We start from the raw sequence: 21,846 nt of genomic DNA, 5'->3' as shown, positions 1-21,846 counted from the left end.
AGAAGCGATGTTTGGTCCCATTTGCTGCCCTCTCCCCAGGTCTGCACAGATGGATCTAGGAAGGACTAGTGATGTTGTGGAGATAAGTGGAACACAGGAGGGAGCACATGGTGTGCTGCTGCCCAATGCAGCTGGGTGGTAATTCTTGTTCCAAGGCCTCTTCAGTAACCTTCTAGGTGAGGAATTCTACCCTGAGAACATCACTGCTGCCATGATGAGAGCTTTAAGAATCAAAGAATTGACATGTTTCCAGGGCTGGTTCCATCACTCAGTGGTTAATGTGGGACAGATAAGCTGAGGCCTGGCATGCCAGAAATGTCTGCCAGAGGCCATATTGGGGAAGCACAGGGGCCCTTCTGAAAGGGGTGAAGATGGGTAGTGGGTAAATCTTGGAATGCAGCTCCTATGTCAACTGCTCCTTGGTTAGTCCTGGTCAGTTAACAGACAGAGCAGTGATGCTTGTTTTGGGTGCAGAACACACCATGATGGGACCACTGTGACCTGCCAATGTAGGGATGGGAAGGGAGGAGGATATGGATAGGGGCATGTGGTGGACACCCAGGATGGGAAGGGAGGATACACTTGGGGGAAGGTGGTAGTTACCTGGGATGGCAAAGGAGGAGGATGCAGATGGGGGAAGGTGGCAGCCACCTGAGATGGGAAGGGAGGAGTATATGAATGGGGGCAGATGGGGGCCAGTCCTCGAGGGATGGTGTGAAATGAGAACTGCTTGACTCTGGGCTCTGCTAATGAGATACGGAGCCTGTTGCCTCGGGGTCACTCTCTCAACTACGGTTAGCTGTCTGGTGGCCCTGAGTGAAATGGGTTTGATGCCCTCAGTCCAGGGCCTAGTGCAGGGGTGGGCAAACTTTTTGGCCCGAGGGCCACATTGGGGTGCGAAACTGTATGGAGGGCCAGGTAGGAAAGGCTGTGCCTCCCCAAACAGCCTGGCCCCCGCCCCCTATCTGCCCCCTCCCACTTCCCACCCCCCTCAGAAACCTCCATCCATCCAATCCCCTCCCCCCGCTCCTTGTCCCCTGACAGCCCCCTCCCAGGACCCCTGCCCTTAACTGCCCCCCCAGACTCCACCCCCTATCTAACCCCCACTGCTCCCCATCCCCTGACTGCCCCTGCCAGGACCTCTGCCCTATCTAACTGCCTCCTGTTCCCCATCCCCTGACCACCCCCTCCCGGGACCTCCCACCCCTAACCATCCCCCCCAGGACCCCACCCCCTATCCAACCACCCCCTGCTCCCTGACTGCCCCCCAGGACCTCCTGCCGCTTATCCAACCCCCTGGCCCCAGACCCCTTACCATGCTGCTCAGAGTGCTGCCCGCGCGGCGGTGTGGCTGCGGAGGAGGGGGTACAGCAGGAGAGGGTCCAGGGGCTAGCCTCTTGGGCCAGGAGCTCAGGGGCTGGGCAGGATGGTCCCGCGGGCCGGATGTGGCCCACGGGCCATAGTTTGCCCACCTCTGGCCTAGTAGATAGGTGCTACATCACAAGCCTGTTGTTATAGCTGATGCTAGCTGGCGTTCTTGTTGGCAGCCTCTGCAGAGAGACCAGGGACAGCCTAGGTCATGAGGCGTGATCTCCCCTCTCAGCCCTAGAGGTCATCCCTCAAGGTCAGCATGGAGGCACACATGGGCAAAGAAATAAGATTCAGGTCCCTGGAGTTGTCAGTCTAGCCCCCCTCATCCACCTCCACCCCCACCTCCAGCACTAGATGGACACAATGCTTAAAACAAGGGAAGAAAAATTGACCCTGCTGAGCTGCTGAAACTAAACAAGAACAGACCAGAAGTTTCACCCCAAACTTTCCCATTCCACCTGTGGTCAGAAACCCGACTGCTGAGATAGCACAAGACAATGTTTCCATGGTCTTTCCAGCCCCAACAGAGGCAGGAGGTGATGTAAACCTACTGTGACAGTGGCTTAAGATTTCCAAGAATCTCAGATAAGCAGGGGACAGTGTGGTCTAGTTGTTAAGGCAGATGACTAAGACTCAAGAGATTTGCGCTGTAGTCTTAACTCTGCCACTAGTGTAGTGACCTTTGGTGAGTCATTTCCTCTCCCTTCTTCCCCATCTGTAACATGAGGTCAGTAATATTTACCCATGCTCCTAAAGTGCTTTGAGATCTATGGATGGAGAGTGCTATATAAGTTCAGTACATTATGGTGCATGCCTGAACACCTGAAAACTATGGCGATTGTGTCCTATAAATATTGGGTGGGAAACTTTCCGCAGCTCATCCATGTCTTTTGCAGTTCACCCATCCCCACCCAGGCTCTTGCTCAGTCTGGTCCCCCGTGGCAGGAGCCTTTGGCCAGCACCTTTGGTCATTGAGGTGGGTGGGTGGAAGGAAGAAGAAGGGACCTGGTTAAGCATATGTGTCTAAGTTGAGGTTGTGCAAGCTGTAACAGGTGCTCTCCTGTGGCCAACAGGAGCTGGATAATTACTGTACGGCAATGAAGAAGATGGCAGACGATATCCTGTCTCTGCGCAGGCGTGTTGCCAGCCTGGAGGCAGAGAACAGCACCCTGCGCCGCAATCTGAGTATGCACGAGGAAGTGGGCCGCACATTGCTGAACGATGTGGACGTGGATGTCATGACCAAGGCGGAGATAGTCGACAGGATAGGTAAAGTACGCACCTCCCACCCCCACCTCTGCATGGCCCAGTAGAGAGCGAAGGAAGGAGGAGGCTGCCATGAGGAAGAGTGAGGAGTGTCTCTGACTGTGGTATTACAGGGAGTGGGAAAGTGAAAGGTTAATAGCCTTGGCTAGAGGCAGGCACAGTGTCAGTGCCCCCCAGTCTACTGTTATCCCTGTCCCTGCCCTCTCCTCTGGGACTCTCTCTCTTGGCAGATGCTCCTCAGTCCTCACCATCCAGTTTAATTTGTATCTGAATTTGTGGCTCTAACAATCTGATTGGGCGCTTTTGGCCTTGGTGAATAGACCTGCCCCATAGCTGTGTCCCCTATTCCCTGGGAGTCCTGGAAGCTGCTTGTATCCCTCAGACATGTCCCCGTGCCACTGACCAGGCTGTGTGGTCTCTTGCAGTGGCCCTCAAGCGCAAACTGGCTGCTGGGACAGTGGAGATGAGCAGGATGAAGGACCGGGTGCAACAGCTGCAGAATGAGCTGATCCGGGTAACTGTGCCGATGGCTTTGGCCTGCTTGGTCATTATTCCATAGAGGGACCCGTGAGCGTACACAGCTCCTGTCCTGAGGGCCTCATGGTCTAATTCAAACAGATATGATGCCCAGGGCACAAGCACAAGGATCTGGGCTGTCCCTAGTGAGGGGAGCTCTGAAGAAGGCTGCATGCAAGAAGGGAGTTTGACAGTGGAGACAGGGCTCAGCACGTGGGACATCAGAGGTTGCTCCCCAGCCCCAGCCTGCGGAGCAAGAGGCCAGGCTAAGGGTGAAAGTCAGCTGTGCTGCACAGCCAACACCCTCTGCCTTTCTCCTCCTATCCCATGCTGGGGGTCTTCCCCTCCAGAGGAGAAAGGAGGCCACCACTCTTTAGAGCTGCACGCTAGGAGCAGCACGTTCCTGGTTACAGGTGGAAATTAACACAGACACAGAGAGGGCAGCCTGGTGCCCGGGAGGCCCTCACTGTGGGTAAGCAGCTTGGAGCTCTGGGAGCCATCTGGAGAAGCAAGTATTCCAAGACCCCTGGACAGTCTCACTAAGCTCCTGGAGACTGGGGCTGCAGTTTGAGTTCTCCGCTGATTACCCTCCTCTCCTAACCCTGCAGCCACCCTGACTGACCAAGGGAGGAGAGTGGAGTAACATGGAGTAACAGGTGAACTCCAGTAGCTTTGGCAGCTCAATTCGAGTCACACCCTGCCATGGTTCCGCAGCCTGATCAGCGACTATTAGGAGCCAGAGAGAACCACAGGTCTGCCTGTGTCCATCCACCTCCGTAAAGAATCCCCTGTGCATTCTGATTCCCTTCCCGAGGGATCTGATGGTTTCCCTCCCTTCTCGCCCACCAGAAGAACGACCGGGAGAAGGATCTGGTGAAGCTGCAACGAGCCCATCAGCAGCAGCAGATGGTGCTGAGGAAGTACCAGGAGAAAATCACCAAGATGAAAGCCCTGGAAGACACTGTGCGGCAGCAGGAGAGGGTAAGCAGAGCACAGGTGCATGGGAGGGTGAGGGGAGGGCACCCAGCTGGGTGTCCCACAGTGCTTTGCCCCTCTTCCATGCTGGGGCAACATGCCCTGTGCTCATAGTGCACTCCCTACAGGGAGACCTTGCAACAAGCCACAGCAAAGCAAACCCATCAGGTCATGTTTGTTAGCATCACCCAGGCCCACAGGATCGGGGCCCCATAGTCTCACTAGCAGGGTGGGATCTTCCTGCCTCCATCTGCTCCCTCTTTGTCACCCATTTCCTGGTGGCAGGGCATAGGTGCACATTGTGTTACACAGAAGGTATTGGATGGATCGCTACAAACAACTGCACCATAATGAGCCAACATTCTGCATTAAGTGCTTGGCTTTTCAGGCTCTTGTGTTGGTACCTGGCATGGAAATAGGAGCTGCAACTGCAGGGCATCTGCTTAGCGCCGTGAACTCTCTCATGCACCAGAGAATGGGATCTTGAAGTCCTGTGGGTCACCCAGCCCAGAACTTTGGGAAGCAAATGCTTTCACTGAATCCCTGGTATGGAGCGTGGTGACAGTAATTAATGCTAGCTCTGCAGATCAGCCACTCAGCTTTTCAAAGCCTACAGTCTGGACAGCCTTGGGAATCCTGGGATCTGAGTAGCAGTGATCCCCCATATCCCCAGACTGCAGATTTGCTCTAGAACTGCATTCCTGCCTAGACTAACAGTCCCTTTGCCCAATCCCTGTAGGTCCTCGTCTCTTAGGGTTGTCTGCACTGCACACTAAGACCAGATCTGTGGGACCAGGCTTGTAGACTTGGTGCTTCAAGCTCACGCTTGAGCATACACACTGCATTGTAAAGCTGGCTCTACAACTGCTGGTCTCACAGCCATGCTAACACATCCATACTGCACTACACAGACCCTCTGACTTGGATCTGCAGCTTGAGCTGCATTCACACTGCAAAATGACAGGGTTTGAGCCCGAGTCATAGCAGGACTCAGGCTCTGATCCACACTCCAGCAGGGTCCTAGGACCTGAGTCCTGTGACTCCTGAGTGCTTGGTGACCTGAGTCAGACTGAATTGTGTATGGACAGAAGTAGAGCTTTGGCTAAAAGCTGAGGCCAGGTCTACACTACAAACATACATTGGTATAACTATGTCACTCTGGGGTGTGAAAAATCCACACCCCTGAGTGATCCAGTTAGACCGACCTAACTCCTGGCATAGAGAGCACACTATGTCAACAGGAGAGTTTTTCCCACCCACATAACTACTGCTTCTTGGGGAAATGGATTAACTACGCTGATAGGAGATGCTCTCCCGTCAGCATAGCAGCGTCTCCTCTGTGCCGCTGCCACATTTTACATGTAGACCTGCCCATGTGCAGTGTGGACCCACCCTTAAAGGACATGAGGTTCATTGTCTGTGGCCCATACACAGTCCCCTCCAGCTGGGGAGCAGTGCAGCAAACTGAGCATGAGGGAAGGCCAGCAACAGCATTGCAGAGCTAGGCCTTGTCCGGACTAGGGTTGTGGTGTTAGCATGTGTGACTCACATGTTTTAAAAGTCTAGTGCTGCTAAGGCCACACCGCCTTTAACATGCCAACCTTTGGGCTTCACCTCAGCCTGTTTAGCATGAGTTAAGGGCAATGTACCCTCTGCAGATTAGATGTTTAGACCCTGTTAGTGATCATGTGCTAACAACATGCCCCAAATCTAGTCTAGCCAAGGCCCCAGCTCTCTGCAGCACCCTGCTGCTGTAAGGGTTATGTGGGCCTTCAGGGGCCATGATGGGAGCTCCCCTCTCCACTGAATTTCTGCCTTCCAAAGGTGATTGAGAAGATGGAGCGCATGCTGGAGGAGAAGGTGCCAGAGGCCGCTAGGACCTGTGAGCAACCGTTGGGTAAATGCCCCCCTCTCCTTTTGTGTGAGAGCCAGGGGCTGGGCTGGGCCCTGTTTTATCTGGGAGCCAGGTAGCTCCTGAGTGATGCAGGAGGGGAGGGAGTGGCCAAGTTACAGCTCAACTGGCCACATGAGGGGCAGGTGGGAGAAGCTCATAGGGACCCAGCAGAGAGGCTCATCATTCAGGGCCATACCCTGCCCCCTCCCTTACTCATGTTGGGCAGCACCAACCAATGGGGCTACTTGTGGAGTAAGTTGCTACTCCACGTGATGTCTGGCCCTGTGGAAGGGAAAAGCAGAGCCCCCAGTTAAGGAAGCCTAAAGGCCCCAGGTTCTGATTCCAGTATGGTAGGCTGGCAGGGGCAAAGGGGAGGTGAAATGACCTGGCCTCTCCCTGGAAGGGGGTGGGTAGCGAAAGTGCTGGAGGGTATGGAGCCGAGCAGAGGTCTGAGTGGCTTCTCTGCTCCTCTCCCCCAGCTGATAGCTTCTCCAAGGAGTTCTACTCCACCCTGCTAGCCGAGAACATGAGACTGCGGGAGGAGCTGGGCAGAGCCCGCTACCGCTCTTCCCCCATCATCCTGCAGCAGCAAGCCTTGCCGGTGAGATTCAGGAACTGGGCTGCACATGGGGCCTTGGGGCCATGCCATGGGGAGGGTCCCCTGTTAGCCAGTGGGAGTGATTCACTTCATGTGCAGGATATTGTGGCTGGCCATTCAGTTGCTTTATCAGTGTGACGGGTTCCCCCCGGGGTGCCATCTGGAACTGGGGTACCACTGAACCCCCTGACCTACCAGCCTGGGCTCCCTCTCACACTGTACTGCTGTGAGAAGCTGCAAAGCCCTCCAACCTGCACTTTCACCAGCATTCATACACCAGTGTTCCATCTAATTTTTCCCACACATGTGCGGAATGAATTTTGTTATATGCGCCAATACGAAGGCTCTGGCTGGGGGTGCGGGCTCCGGGGTGGGTCCAGGGATGAGAAGTTTGGGATGCAGGCTGCTCTGGGGCTACAGCAGGGAGAGAGGACTCCCCCCAGCTCTCTCTCCCTGCAGCAGCACCTAGGCTGCGGAGAAGATTCACCTCTCCACACCGTGGCAGCTCCAGGGCTGGACCTGCCTCTCTCCCGGCCATGGCAGGTCGGGGCTGGGGCTGGGTTGGGGGCAGGGAAGGGGGGGCCTCTTCCCCAGCTTTGGCAGATCTGGGGCTGGGCTGTGTTGAGGCTGGGGGAGGGGCGCCACAGCAGCCCTGACCGCTTGTGTGGCACTTAGTAGGCTGCTGCGCAGCCGCACAGCTCAGAGGAAACTTAGGTAGGGACACACCCAGCTGCAGTTACACGCAGGCTCTCTAACCTCCGGCTTCCCAGCCTGGGACCCCAGAGCAGTACCATCCTGCCCTGGTCAAATCTGGCCAGTATATGGGTTTAATACCCAGTCCACCTCTCCCTCAATGTGAAGAGAACAATGCACGCTTGTAGTAACCAAGCAAAGATTTTCCCCAAGCACTCCAGTCAAAGCTCACTGCTTTGGATTAAAACATAAAACAAGTTTATTAACTACAAAAAATAGATTTTAAGTGATTATAAGGGATAGCAAACAGATCAAAGCAGATTACCTAGCAAAAAAACAAAAAATGCAAACTAAACTTAATATACTAAATAGATTGGCTATGAATAACAGATTCTCACCCTAATTGATGGTACAGGCAGGCTACAGATTCTTAAGGCACAAGCTGCATTAGCTTTACAACTTGGGTTTCTCAGGACTTCATACACTGGCTAGAAATCCCTTTAGCCTGGGTCCAGCACTTTCCTCCAGTTCAGTCTTTGTTCCTTAGCTGTTTCCAGGAGTCTTCTTGTGTGGGAAGTGATGAACCCTACCCTGATGATGTCACTCCCTGCCTTATACAGCTTTTGCATATGGCGGGAACCCTTTGTTCCAAAGCTTGGTTCCCAGACCAATCTGTGGAAAAATACTGACATCCCAAGATGGAATCCAGCATCATGTGGCCTGGTCACATGTCCTTGTAGAGTCATAGCAGCCATCACTCACAGGTTGTCTGTGGAGTTCTCAGGAAGGCTCACCAGGTGGGAGATAAGCTTCTCCTAAAGCCTATTGTTCTCCCTAATGGCTCTTTGCCCTGACTAGGCCCTTCCCAACCAGCTATCTAGACTGAAAGTATCTTGTGTAATGGGCGTTACCCAGGTGTAACTACATTTGAAATACAGATACATAGATAATATTCATAACTTTAGATACAAAAATGGTACATGCATACAAATAGGATAATCATATTCAGCAAATCAAAACTTTTCCAATGACATCTCACATGACTTATCTTGTACAAACTGCATCATAATTATGTCATAATCCTCTCATAATATCACTCTGAAGAATATGGGGTGCAGTGTCATAATCAGGTTGTAAACGCTTTGGGACAGGGACTGTTTCTGCTGACAAGTTTGTACAGCACCTGGCACAATGAGGCCTTGACCTCTGATTGGAGCCTCTAGCCACTACTGCAGTGCAATATTATATTGTATTTAAAGAGCTGCCTTCATCACAGCCTCCACAGATCCAAGGTCTGTTCAGTACCTCTCTCACTGGCTTTTTGCCCCCCAACCCCAACCTCCTCCCCCACCTCCCCACCCCCCGCATCAGCACTCCCATTATCTGAATTCCATGGAATGGTGGGGGGAAAGGGGTCACTGGCAGCCTGTGTCATGATGGGAAGGGGATGGAGGGCTAGAGTCTCTAAATCTCACTTCCTGGCTGTATTACCTGTTTGCAGGACATGTTCTCCACCAACTCAGAGAAACTGTCTTTGCTGGCCAAGGTGGAGAAGGCGCAAGGTCGCATTCGTGTCCTGGAAAGCCAGGTAATTGTCATGCCCTTTCTCATGGTCATCCCCCCAGTACACACATCCCATCCCCAATCTCCACCCATTGCATGGTCCTGTGGCATGAATGAGAATGAACTCTGACAACCTGACTCACCCCTTGGTGTGCCCCCCGGATCTGGTGTTTCCTTTGAGGTATCTATATACATGATCACAGGTGGCTTAGGGGCTAGATGCAGACAAAGCATTGTCTCATCTCTGCTCCTTTCCCAGAGGAGGGTAGGACTTGTTATGGTTTATTGGCTGGTGAAGAGCTGACTCTTGCAATTGGCCTGGAAGGTGATCAGTTGCTGGTCAGTTGTAACTCTTGTGGACGGGAGTTCCACAGTCAAGCACTGGCTGCTGAAAAGATCAATCTCAAACTAGTCTTCTCCTTGAGTCTCATCATCGCTCGAGAGAACAACGTGGAAGGAGAGGCATCAATTTCTGACATAGCCTAGGCCCAGCCCATGGAGAGCACAGAAGAGCAGCATCAAGGCCTTAAAGCAGATGTGTCCAAAAGCTCCTTTGCCCACCAGCCTCCCTGGCATTGAGCATTTTCACAGGCTTTCCCACAAATAAGCCCCCGAAGGAGGCTGCAGCATGAGTCTAACAGGTCCCCAAATCAGCACTAGTGAGGGGAAATGGACCTCAAAGGAACACCTTGGGTGTGGCCTCAAAGACCCAGTTGCCCAGGTGCCATGTTTCATATTCTCCAAGCTTCCCCTAATTCCAGCAGCGCTTTGCTGTGTATGGCTGGGTATAGGTTATGGGAGGCAGCCAGCTGGGGAATGTGTGGCTTGGATGGGGAACCCACAGGTGAGCAGTGTGAGCTGCACAAGTCAGTTTCCCATGTGTCCGTGAGCAGAGTGGTGGTGCCATGCCATGCACCACCACTGCCTTCAAGAGCAAACCCAGGGTGAGAGGGCAAGCAGGGCAGCACTACCATAGTGCTCTGAGTATCTGTTCTCTCCCTCGCAGCTGGAGGAGTCTGCAAGGAAATGGGGGCGGGAGAAGCAGGATCTCAGCACCCGGCTCCTGGAGCAAGAGCATGGCTTTGGGTGCTCATCCAGCACCATCCTGCATGATTTCTCACTGGTCAGTAACATGCCTGCTATGCCTGCCAAGCCACAAGCTGGGCTCACCCAGCTACAGTCTGACTCCTCTCATACTCAGCTGTTCACCCTCCTGCCATGGCCACTGTCCATCTGGCTGGTGTAAGAGCTGCGTTACTGGTCTCTAAAATTGTCCATCTAGTTTTTCTTAGCCAAAGATTGATGGCCAGGATAGGGGAGTGTGTAAGGGCTCAGCACTCTTTCTAGGGCACAGAAGCTGCTCAAGGGACCTCCCCTCCCCACAAGAATATCCAGGCTGAAAGTCTCTGTGGTTTGTGCTAGTATAATGTCGACAGACCCCGGTCGTCGCCAGGCGGGATTGAACCAGGAACCTCTGGAGCCTCTTCCACAGGAGCTAAAAGCCAGCTGGCTCTTAGTGAAGGCTGTAGAGCAGACTCATTTTATCTGTCTCTATAAGTGGTCTTGGTGCCAGGAGGAGGAGGTGTGTGGGTTACACTAGCTCAGTATCACACCCCCTCCACACACTCCCAGGAGGAGAGGGGAGGAAGAGGAGAACCAGGCAGGGCAAGCAGAGGTGGAAGAAGAGCAGGAGAGAGTGGATCCTCATAGCCAGCCAGTCCTCTGCTGTGGGAGGGACTGTTGGGTTGACTCCACCCACCTGCACCACAGAGGCAGATCATTGGTCTAAATTTTGGTGCCTGAACAGCTGGTCACAATGAATTTCTGAGTCACCCGTGTCCCTGCAGTGCGCAGGGTTGGGACGGGGCTACCCTCTGTTCCCTGACCCACCCATGTGCTCTCTGGACTGCAGCAGTCTCTTAGCCCCCTCCCCCGCCCCTACACACACACACACACACACACACACACACACACACACACACACACACACACACACACACACACACACACACACACACACACACACACACACACACACACACCCCCTTAGGCTCCATCACAACTGGTTGGCCAGGGCCCTCTTTACCTAAGCCCTTTGACGTCTCCCCATATCACAGGGGGGCTGTTGTCAGACTTGTGACTTCCCAATCTTGTAGGGTGGCTGCATTTGTTGATTGGGGTAAGACTGAATAGAACCTGCCCCTGCCCATTCAGCTGGGTGGACAGTCATCCACCATGGCCTGCTCTAGACCACAGGCATGGGGTTTTCAGCATGGCAGGTGGGCGAGCATATTACTGAACGGCATACAGGGTCCAGCGCAGAATCTCCTTGTTAAAGCTTTGGGAGGAGAGAGTGGTAGAGCACCAGTCACAGAACCTGGTAGCGTCAGGGCTAGCTCACAGAGCACACCCTGGGAACACGAGATTGGGGCACTGGACACAAAGGACTCTGCCAGCACACAGGAATGTAAGGGCTGAAAGGAAGTGGGAGACAGATGAATTAAGATTCCAGGAATATCCCCTGATGTTCATTCTCTTCTCCCACACAGAAGACTTCACCAGACCCCACAACACATATCAAGAAGCACCAAATGCTCGATCCTCTGCCCTAACACCTTCTGCAAGATGGACTTATTGGCAGTGCTGGGGAAAGACTGTGAATGTTCTGTCTGGTCTTCCCTCCTTTTCCCACCCCCCACCAAAAACAGACCTCTCCTAGGGGTCTACTGGAGATCTTCATTAAATGCTTGATGCTCAGCCCCCAAGTGCTGTTACTGCAGACTGGATGGCCATGGAAAATACCTGTGCCAGTCAGCGCTCAGGGATATGCTTGGCCAAGTGATAGGATCTGGTCTGTGAAGCCCAGATCAAAGCTTGGAGAAGCGCCAGCTATGGGTGCTATCACAGGGCACTGGGGTTTGGGGACTTTGAATCTGGTCCAGAACACCAGCACATAAGCCCCTGCCCCAACAGGTAACCCCCCCCCGCCCCCAACCCTATCTCCTCCCCATCTTAAATGACCATCTGTACGTTTCTCTCCCCAAGGCGGTTTAGCTTGGCTTTCAGCATGTTTTCAGCAGCTGATTTTTGCTGGTCCCTTGTATGATCACTTCTGCAGTGTCCTAAGCACAGTTAGATGGCAGCTGGTATTGAGCTTATTGTATCTTCCCTTCCCCGCCTTCTCCCTCCTTGGCTGTGATGATGGAATGCTGCCCGCTGTATAGCACATCAGCTATGCCTGAATGATCAATCTGGATCAGTTTCAGCCTCCAAGCGTGTGAAGTTCATGGAGGTTGACATTCCCTTTACCTGTGGTCCACTTCTTTTATGCTTTGCTGGCCTATGCAGCCTATGCCCCCTAGGGAGTCCTGAGTAGAGAAGCAAAACATCACGGACCAAATTCATCCCTGGGGTAGCCCCATTGACTTCAGCAGAGTTTCACCAGGGATGATTCTGACCCCTGGAATGGCCCACCAGGCTAGACTTAGCCCTGCAAGGTGAGGTGCTCGGCTAGTATGAGTGATGGGAGCAGCAGCAGCACATGGCCATGAGGGCCCTTTGCCCTGACTGCCATTCCTCGTGTCTGCAAGAACTCGTTTGAAGCTACTGGGCTCCAGATCCTTGCAGCCAGGGTCACTCGTGCAGTGGCAGAAGCTGCTCGTTCTTGTCACTAGCGCCGTTCCGCTGGCAGCAGGTGTTAGCCCCAGTCAGTGTGTGCTATGCCTCCCGATCTGCAAAGGGAATGGGGCTGGGCCAGCTCTTAGCTTGCACTGTAGAGACTCGGGCTGTTGGCTGTTAGGTCCCTGGTTCAGTCCCCAGTATTGGCCAAGAGGGCAGCCCCCATACCTAACCCCCCTTTGGGTGTGGCAGGTTTAGTAGACAGGTGACAGCCGGGGCTGCACCCATACCAGCTCTGAGCACCGCACGCAGGTTAGCAGGTGCTGCCTGAGCCGTGCTCACCACTGGGGCTGACTTGCTAAGTGTACCTGATACGGAAAAGGCCCCACAGGTGTTGCCCCCAGTACAAGGCGTGTTGATTTGCAGAGCCCATGGAATGACAGCATTTCAAAGGGAAGTGGCTATGTCCCATGGCAGCAAAGGGGTGCCATCTGCCTTGTTGCTTTAAGGGGTGGCAACTTCAAATGAGAACACGGCCCTCCAAGGACATCTGGTCTCGTTTGCCCCTTCTTCAGTAGCCCTTCCCTTTGCCACCCCTGTGATGCGATCCCAGCCTGTTGGGGTTGGAGCATCTCAGCTGTAGCCTGGAGGGAGGAAAGGAGGTGGGGGATTTTAAAACTGAACAAATGAACAGGGCCCCCAGTGGTCTGCCAGGTGCAGGGGGCAGAGCAGGAGCATATAGCCAAGGCAGAACATGGCACGGGAGTTGGCCACATCACCAGCCAGGAAGGCAACTTTGGAACACGTATCCTGGAACCTTCAGATCTGACTGGTCAAGGCCTGCTGCCTGGAGATGTGAGGAGGAGCAGGACGCTGGCGTGGCCAGGTGCCTGTTTTGCATGTCAAATCAGGGCACTGAATTGGGCACATCTGAATTGGGCATGCCAATGGGTACTTCCTATGGGGAGTGGGAGCCCTCAACATTCCAGCAACTCAACCACACATCCCTGGTCCTTCTCTAACTATTCTCCAACTGCACAGATATCCCGCGGATCTCTCCAGAGTGCAATTCCAGTGCCTTTCAGTAACCGCACCTTCCCCATCCTCCTCCTGTAATACACTGGACAGGAACAGAAATGGACTTTCTGGTGCCCATCTTTTCTTATAACATTTATTGTTTGCCCTTGAGTAGTTCTTGGAACATCATCACCCAGCTGAACGTCACCAGATATTGTTGTGTTCACATGCTAATTTCTTAAATATCTTCCTTGAGTCCACTACAGAGTTGTCACTGGAAAAAAAAATCACCAGCAATGACAATGTGATCCCAATAAATGGAAAGCAGAAAGCAGTGGTTGACAATTTTTAACACAATGGTACCAATCTAGCGGTATTTTCACTGACAGGTCCAGTGGTTCTTTCACACCTTGGTACAAACCTGTACTACAATGTATTGTCACTAACGGGTCTTTGCAGCAGGCATTATAGGGATCATGGCTTCCATAAAGCTAACCACAATGATAGCTCAGTGGTGAGCCTTGGTGGGAGCACCTGCCCTTGAAGACATATACAACCTCTCAACCCCCTAGGAGTGCAAATACAAGGTGAGAGTCACTTGCAATGCTGGTGCAAGCAGGTACAATTCCATTGAAGTTAGGGGGAACTCCAGAAGTGTAACTGAGATCAAAATATGGCTCCTATTCCCATCTCCAAAATGCAGTGACCTCTGAAGTAGATGTCAGCTGCTCCTTAACAACACACAGCAATACTACACACAGTAGCTTCAGGCTTAAGTTTAGGCCTGGCAGTGAGGCACACCACCTTCCAATTAAAACTGCAAGAGGAAATGTAAGGTAGCAGACTCTAATGGCCATGACATTCTCTTACTGCTGGCCTCATGTTACAGTTGGCTGGATTGCTGTGAGAGTGATGGGAAAATCAGCAATTTTGTGGTAAGGTATCATTTTTGTGGGTGTCATTTCTCACAGAGTTGGCATGTCTTGCTGTGACGCTGCAGGGAGCCGGGAGTGTTGACCTGGGAATGTGGCAGGGGAGTTTCACTGGGGATGGGAGAGCTGAGAGCCTGTAACCTGAGCCAGGAGGGGGAGGTAACACCTCTGCCCCGGAAACTGGACAAAGGCTGCAGGAGAGAGCCTGCTGGGGGGGTTTTGGTTTCAGTTTGGTGCTGGGTGATGGAACGCAGGGAACCCCAGGGCTGGGGTCTAAGCTCCCTGCCCCCCAGAAGGACTTGACTGAGGGGTCCTGGTTGTACCCACAAGCTCTGTTTTAGACTGTGTTCCTATTGTCCAATAAACCTTCCATTTTACTGGCTGGCTGAGAGTCACAGTGAATCCCAGGAAGAGGGGTGCAGGCCTCGGAATCCCGCACACTCCGTGACACTTGCATTTCAGATTCAGAAATCCCAAAGAAAGACAAAGCAAAGCTCATCCAAAATTACCACATTGCTCATCCAGAATTACCACATTTTGCCTGGTCTCTGCTTGACTCAGGGTCTGGGCACTGTTCCCTCTAAGCTGTGTGCGTGTGCGCGTGCACACAGATCCTAAACCCCGCGCACATGACGAAACACCGTGCGCACAAAAATTTGCACAGAACACAAAAATTTGCACAGAAGAAATGTTTTGTGCACACGGCCTATCAAAAATTAGAGGGAACATTGGGTCTGGGTGGTGTCCATCAGAAAACAGCCTGCATTTGTATGTCACTAACCCAGAAGTGGGCAAACTATGGCCCGCGGGCCTCATCTGCTAGTCCCCGGCCCCTCCCCTGCTGTCCCTCCTCCCCCGCAGCCCCGCCACTGCGCGGGCAGCACTCTGGGTGGCGGGGATGCGCACTCATGCAGGGCAGCGCGGCAGCATGTCTGGCTCCGGCGCGGCTCCGAGACATGCTGCTCTGAGCTGCATGATAAGGGGGCCGAGGCCAGGGGGTTGGATAAGGGGCAGGAGGTCCTGGGGGGCAGTCAGGGAGCAGGGGGCAGTTGGATGGAGGTGAGGTCCCGGGAGGGGGTGGTCAGGGGATGGGGAACAGGGGGCGGTTGGATAGGGCAGAGGTTCTGTGGGGGGGGGGGGCAGTCAGGGAACCGGGGGGGGTTAGATAGGGGGTGAAGTCCTGGGGGGCGGTTAGGGGCAGGGGTCCTGGGAGGGGGGCGGTCAGGGGACAAGGAATGGGGGGGTTCAATGGGGAGGGTTCTGAGGGGGGCGGGAAGTGGGAGGGGCCGGATAGGGAGAAGGGGCTAGGCTGTTTGGGGAGGCACAGCTTTCCTGACCTAGCCCTCCATACAGTTTCGCACCCCGATGTGGCTCTCGAGCCAAAAAGTTTGCCTACTCCTGCACTAACCTGAGACTGTGCAAATCCCGGTGAGCATGCTCTCAGTTCTAATCCCACCTCTGTGTGTGACTGTGGGAAAGCGATGCCTCTCTGTGCCTCGGTTCCCAATCTGTAGAATGGGGCTAATGTGGAGGGAATGTGAGGCTAAATTCATGCATGGTTGTAAAAATGCTTTGAACTTCCCAAGGTACACCAACACTGGATCTGAAGGTGTAATTTTCACATTGGATAGTCATATCATGCTTATTCTGATCAAGCTGGCATGCAGAAAATAGCAGCACAATAGCTGCCCCAAGTACAAGCCCATCTGAAATCCTAGGTATGTATACCGGGGACTAGCTGAAGCCATTGCCCAGGAAGCCATGGTTACACTGCTGTTGTTAGCATGCTAACTGGATCAGAACTAGCCTGGTGTGACAAAGTTTGGGATTTTTGTAGTGTTTTACATGAATTATGTGTGTGTGCCTCAGTTTCCCTTTTTTTGCTGCACGTGAGAGACAGGCATGCTGAAGCCTCAGAGAGGTTTATCCCCTGAGAGAGAGTGGACCCCCGAGAAGGGCTGTTGCAATGAAGGGGGTTCCTCCCAGGGACCATATGGAGCCCGGAGAGAGCATAAATCCTGTGAGTCCATGACAAGTTGGTAGCAGAGGATGGTTGGTGGCTGCACCGTGCAGATGGTTTCCTGCCAGCAATAAAACAAGGGAATTGAAGGAACCATCAAGGAAAGGGCCTAGAACCAGCTTCCTAAAAGGGACCTTGCACGTCTGTGCAGGGAGAGAGGGCTGAGCGTTGGGAGGCTCACCCAGGAACTACAGATTGCCTGGCTGGTAGAGAATGACCAGTCTGAGGAGCAAGTTCCAGATCCTAGCAGGGCTTCCGGGATGCCCGGAGAGCCTGGGAGTAGCAGCAGGGCAGTTGGGGTAGTGGCAGGGGGGCCACTGTACCCCCTTCCCCAGCCAGGACGAGGGCTTCCCAACCTGGGTTCCCCCCAGTGGATATGAAGAGATGAAAACTGTGAAGCTGAAAGCGAAGGAGCTGGAACCGGAGGAATGGAGACTAACTGACTGCTTGGAGCAGTGAAAACATGAACTGGAGTTGGAGGAGAGGCAGGCCAAGAGCACCTCCTGTGGGGTAAGTGGGGAAAGACCCCAAGATGCCAATTTGGCAGGAAGCCTAGAGTCCAAAGTGTGCCCCAGTACAATGCGGGAGGTACATTGATGCCGACCTCACTGCCTGTGAGAAGACTTGTGATTTGAACCAGGTTGACCCTGCGAACAGACTGTCTCACCTCCATGCTTGGTCCCAAGGCCATACCAGTGTCCAGCCAAATGGATGGTGCAGAGGCTGGGGACTAGGAAGGTTCCAACAGGCTTTGCCGCTTATGTTTGAATGATTCCGAGGCAGACAGGAAAATATTCCGGGGTGCACAAGAAACCCTGGGCATCACATATGAGGAGGTCACCACCCTGCTGGGAGAATATCTCTCTGAAAGGGGGAAAAGAGTGCTGGTCCACTCTTGCAGAGGATGTGTATAATCTGGTTGGATAGGGGCAGCTCTCAGAAGCCCAAAGCCCTGCAAGGTGCAGGTACGCTGGCAGACTTGAGGTTATGGAGAGCCGATGGGGTGGGGGAGAGAGACCCCCTGTTGGGGACTCAGAAGGGGAGTCACCCAGAGACCTCTCAGAGGTGAGACTCCAGGAAGCCCAAGGTGGGGGTTCCCACGAATGCCGGAACAGGCAGATCCCCTCCTTGGGACCTGTGGGACCTCAGATGTCATTACTTCAAGCAAAAGGATGCAAGGTGGTGTCATGCCCAAAGACACAGGAAATTTTCACCCAAGAGAACCCTCGAAGGGTTAACGGGCAAAAGGAAGACAGCCTGTAATGCAGGCTGAGAGAGTGAGCTGGGAAGCAGTCACCCAGCCAGCTCTTGGGGCAGAGCTGGCCAGGCCAAGGGAGTGGGGAAGGCACAGGGGCTTCCACTCCAAGTCCAGCAGATATGTCTGCTTGTGATTCCTGGGCTCAGGCCCCTCTGATCCCCAGGGGGAATGACAGGTAGGCGTCAGTGGGAAGACATTCACGGGGTGAAGAGGTTCTGGGACCAAGACTCTTCTGGGTGTGGTGCAACCTCACAAGCTGCTGAGGGGCCGTGTAACTTGGGGGAAAGCTCCCAGATGGCAGCCATTCACCTTCTTGGGTCCTTCGGCAGATCAGTGGGAAGTGACTGTGTCTCTTTAAGTCAGGATCCAAACCCTGCACCAGTAAAGGTGAACCTAAGAGCTGAACCCAGAGATTGGAAGGTGGAGAGGGCAGAAGTCAGTGAGCATGTGAATGGCGGAAAAATGGCCCAGCCAGCACAGAGGGGGGTATTTTCCCCCCTGGCTAGTAGCATGTGGGAAGAACAGCAAAGCTCTGGTTATCTGCCTGTCCGTAGCCAGCCCCTGGAGCTGACTGGGCCAACAGCCCTGCACAGGGGAGAGGAGACTCACACTGGCTTTGATGCAGCAACGAAAGCAGCAGGCTCATTCCGTACCCTCACTGGGACACGGGTGCTGGGGGTGATCGGACCCTCAGTTAAAGTCCTGTAGCGAGGATACATCTGAATGGGGGCCCAAAAGAGGTTGGGGTGCATGATCAGCTACCTGCAGAGATACTGATGGGGGATGGACTGAAAAACTGGCCAGACAGCACCCTGGTCCTTGCCTGTGGCTGAGGTCAGGGAGGGCCACTTGGCCTGGCACCAGAAATCCGCCCAGCAGGGGTGTGTGGAACCTCCAATGGCGGGGAGTGAGTTGCCAGGGACAAGGCTTAACAGGATTGAGACCAAGGCCTTGTACCAAGGTGGTAAAAACTAAGGCACAGCAATGAGGGCTGGTCCCTGAACCCAGCAGCTGAATTCTAGAACTAACCGCAGCAGAATCCCTCCTTGAAAAAGTGCGGGCCTTGTGGGCCATGGTGTTGCAAGATCCTAGGGAAGGCTCCAGGTGAGAAAAGTGGCCCAGTACTAAAAAAGGGCTCCCTGAGGGAAAAGTAAATGTGGGTGATGAGAGCGTGTCTGGTGGTCTCCCAGAAATACCACCGGTGGGATGTCCCTTCTTCTAAACATCAGGGGATGCAGCGCACCCGGCGAGAGCTGGTACAGAACATTTACTGCCCCGGAAATTCACAGGGGTCCACCCTTTTGAGTTGGTGTATGGAAGGAGAAGGAGGGGACCCCTGGACTTGATGAGAAATAAATGGGGAAACAGTGGTGGATTCTGAACTATCGTTCTGGGGAAAGCTCACTGAGCTCACGGGTTTGGTCAGGAAGAACCTAGCCGGGGCCCAGAAACTGCAAAAGGGCTGTTACAACAATGTGCCTGATCGGGGACCGGAAGTGGCGGGGGTCTCAGCTCAGTACACATGGTGCCTGGGAAGAGCCCTGTGAAACCAACAACCAGCTGAGTCATGTACTGGAGCGGCCCAATTGGGCAATTGTACCATGTAGACATGAAGAAGCTGTACTTTGACAGGGAGACTGTTTGTGCAGCCGTGTAGGTGGGAGGGTGGGGAAAGTGAATCTCTCTCTCCCAAGCCAGGAGCCGACCTCCTGCTGGAATAACTTCCCCTCTCTGACCAGCTAACCCCTGCCCACCTGCAGAGATCAGGGGAGCTCACTAATTTAGCTGTCCATGGGGGGATGGGAGGTGTTCCCCATTCACAATCTCTGGGAAAACAGTGACATGCTGGCATTAGCGGTGATCCAGTCATCCTCCAGCCCCTGGGACTCATCCGTGGTGCTGGTCCCCAAGTAAGATGGGTCGATCAGAGCCAGTGTGCACTATTGGAAGCTCAATGCTGTCACCATGTTCAACGCCTGCCCCATGCCTAGAATTAAAAAAATCCTAGACAAGGTGTGTGTGGCACGGGCTTTTCCTCACTACTGCAAATCTCACCAGTGGCGACTGGCAGGTGCCTTTGGACCCAGTTGCCAGGTTGAAATCTGCTCCCATCAGCCTTATAGGGCTCTGAGTTCCTTGTCCTACCTTTCAGCCTCAAGGGGGTGCCTGCCACTTCCCAGTGCCTGGGGGATCAGTTACACAGCCGGGAGGAAGACTGTGCCTGGTGTACTTTCATGATATCTATGTCTTCAGCCCAACCTGGGAGAAACAAGTGTCCCAGTGAAGAGGGGCCTGGGATGCCTCCAGGATGTAGGCTGGATGGTAGAGGCCGGAAAGGGTAAGATGAGGATGGCAGATGTGTCGTACCTGGGCCACAAGGTGGGAAGCAGCTGCCCAAAGCCAGAGGCAGCCAAGGTGAAGATAACCAGAGATTGGCCTATTCCTCAATTCAAGAAACAGGCCCGGGTCGCTAATGGGATGGCAGGGTACTGCTGAAGGTTTGTACCCCACTTTAGCTCCCATTACGAAGCTTGGTAATTTGGGCAAGCCAGACAAGGGTGGTCTGGACCTAACAGTGCTGGGGCACTGTGTGCGCTGAAGGAGGCTCGAATCCAGGGGCTGGTGCTGATAAACCTAGATCTGGACAAATCCTTCAGGGTGTTCTCTGACAGGCCTCAGACAGAAGGCTGGGTGCAGTGCTGATACAGGCCACTACGAAGGGGGAGAAAGACCCCATTGTGGACCTGAGCAAGAAGCTGTTCCTCTGAGAGCAGAACTAGGCATCCCTAGAGAAGCAATGCCTGGCCCTGGGATGGGCTCTTAAAAAGCTGCAGCTCTATCTATTTGGGTGGTGCTTTATGGTGTACACTGACCACCCACCCTGCCATGGTCAACGGATAAAGGGCTAATGCCAAACTCCTAAGGTGGACTCTGATCCACCAGGATGATCATATGGGGTGGAGCATGAATGTTATAGCTGATGCTTTGTCCTGGAGAAGGGGGCCTGAACTTCCACAGCTCACTGGCTGGAGTGACCCAACTCACTTCAGACTCGAAGTGCAGGAGAGATGTGACAAAGTTGGGGATTTTGGTAGTGTTTTACATGAAGAGTGTGTGTGTGTGTGTGTGTGTGTGTGTGTCTCAGTTTCCCTGTGTGCTGTGTGTTTAGCACATTGATGAGAGAGGGTTTGTTGTTGCAGAGGACCAGGTGTGACCCCGCCTAGCAGCTGGGAACGTTGGACAATGGCCTGGAGATGGGGTTCCCTAACAAGTGGTGACTAAGAGTCCCACCCCAGCTTGTCAGTCAGCCGTTTCTGGCCTGTGGGAGGACAAAGGGCTGAAAGGAGAGGATCCCGGTGACCTGACCAACCAGTTCCAGCCAGAAAAGAACAAAGAACGGAAGAGAGAGGGCCCCAGTGACCTGTTTACCTGGGACGTAAGACAAAGCACAAGGGAGGAGCTATTGGGGTTGTTGATAGGTGTTATAGAATGCCTCCGTTGGAAAGAGGGGGCTTCTCTACTGGAGACACAGTAAGCAGAGCCCACTTGGATGCGGGACAGACCTAGATGTACAGTGCCTCAGCACAGGATACTGGGCCTGAGGACACGGAGAGTCCCGTGCTGGGTTCATATGTTCAATAAACCTTTCTGTTTTATGCTGCCCGAGAGTCACTGCAGTATAGCGATCTGGACTGCATTATTCCCTCTGGAGGGGTGTACTCCCGGGGGGGTCCAGACCGAGTGGACTACCTGAGGGACAGGCGTGCTGAGTTCCAGAAAGGTGGAGTTCCAGGAGGCGGAGCTGCCTATGGCTTAACCCCCCGTGAAAGAGTAGACCACGCTAGAACAGATGTCACAGTGAAGGGGGTTCCTCCGGGAGAATGTACAGAGCCAGGAGAGAGCACGAGTACTGTGAGCCCATGAAAACATCAAAGTCAGTTGTTTTTTTCAAGGGGAACCTTCCTGGCAAACCCACGCATCTCAGACCTTTGTACTATGCAAAAACAGAAAAATATTCTTGAATGCAAATTGTTTTTTACCCAAGCCAAACAGAACTCATTGTCATATTTCCAATCTCCAAACAGGATCCAGATCAGGAGCCAGGCCCCCAGAAAGCATGAGATT

The 21,846-nt window shown here is 53.6% G+C and overlaps 1 protein-coding gene across 8 annotated transcripts in view; it reads left to right on the top strand.

The window, feature by feature from the left end:
- LOC102930306 (coiled-coil domain-containing protein 33) overlaps positions 1-11,635 on the top strand; it is a 31,912-nt gene extending 20,277 nt beyond the window's left edge. For 4 of the 8 annotated variants that reach the window (XM_043523739.1, XM_043523738.1, XM_043523741.1 and 1 more), the window contains 8 exons: positions 2,445-2,640; positions 3,063-3,151; positions 4,003-4,134; positions 5,953-6,025; positions 6,502-6,623; positions 8,815-8,901; positions 9,883-9,999; positions 11,426-11,635. In XM_043523739.1, the coding sequence (XP_043379674.1) occupies positions 2,445-2,640; positions 3,063-3,151; positions 4,003-4,134; positions 5,953-6,025; positions 6,502-6,623; positions 8,815-8,901; positions 9,883-9,999; positions 11,426-11,488 (879 nt within the window). In that variant the 3' untranslated portion in view covers positions 11,489-11,635. The remainder of the gene's footprint in view (positions 1-2,444; positions 2,641-3,062; positions 3,152-4,002; positions 4,135-5,952; positions 6,026-6,501; positions 6,624-8,814; positions 8,902-9,882; positions 10,000-11,425) is intronic. The other 4 variants (XM_043523740.1, XM_043523743.1, XM_043523744.1 and 1 more) reach the window with 4 other exon arrangements.
- Positions 11,636-21,846: the final 10,211 nt, after the last annotated feature.

This window comes from Chelonia mydas, chromosome 10 (genome assembly GCF_015237465.2).
Source record: "Chelonia mydas isolate rCheMyd1 chromosome 10, rCheMyd1.pri.v2, whole genome shotgun sequence".
NCBI lineage: Eukaryota > Metazoa > Chordata > Testudines > Cheloniidae > Chelonia > Chelonia mydas.
The sequence above is the reverse complement of the archived record's forward strand: the minus strand, read 5'-3'. Positions and strand labels throughout refer to the sequence as shown.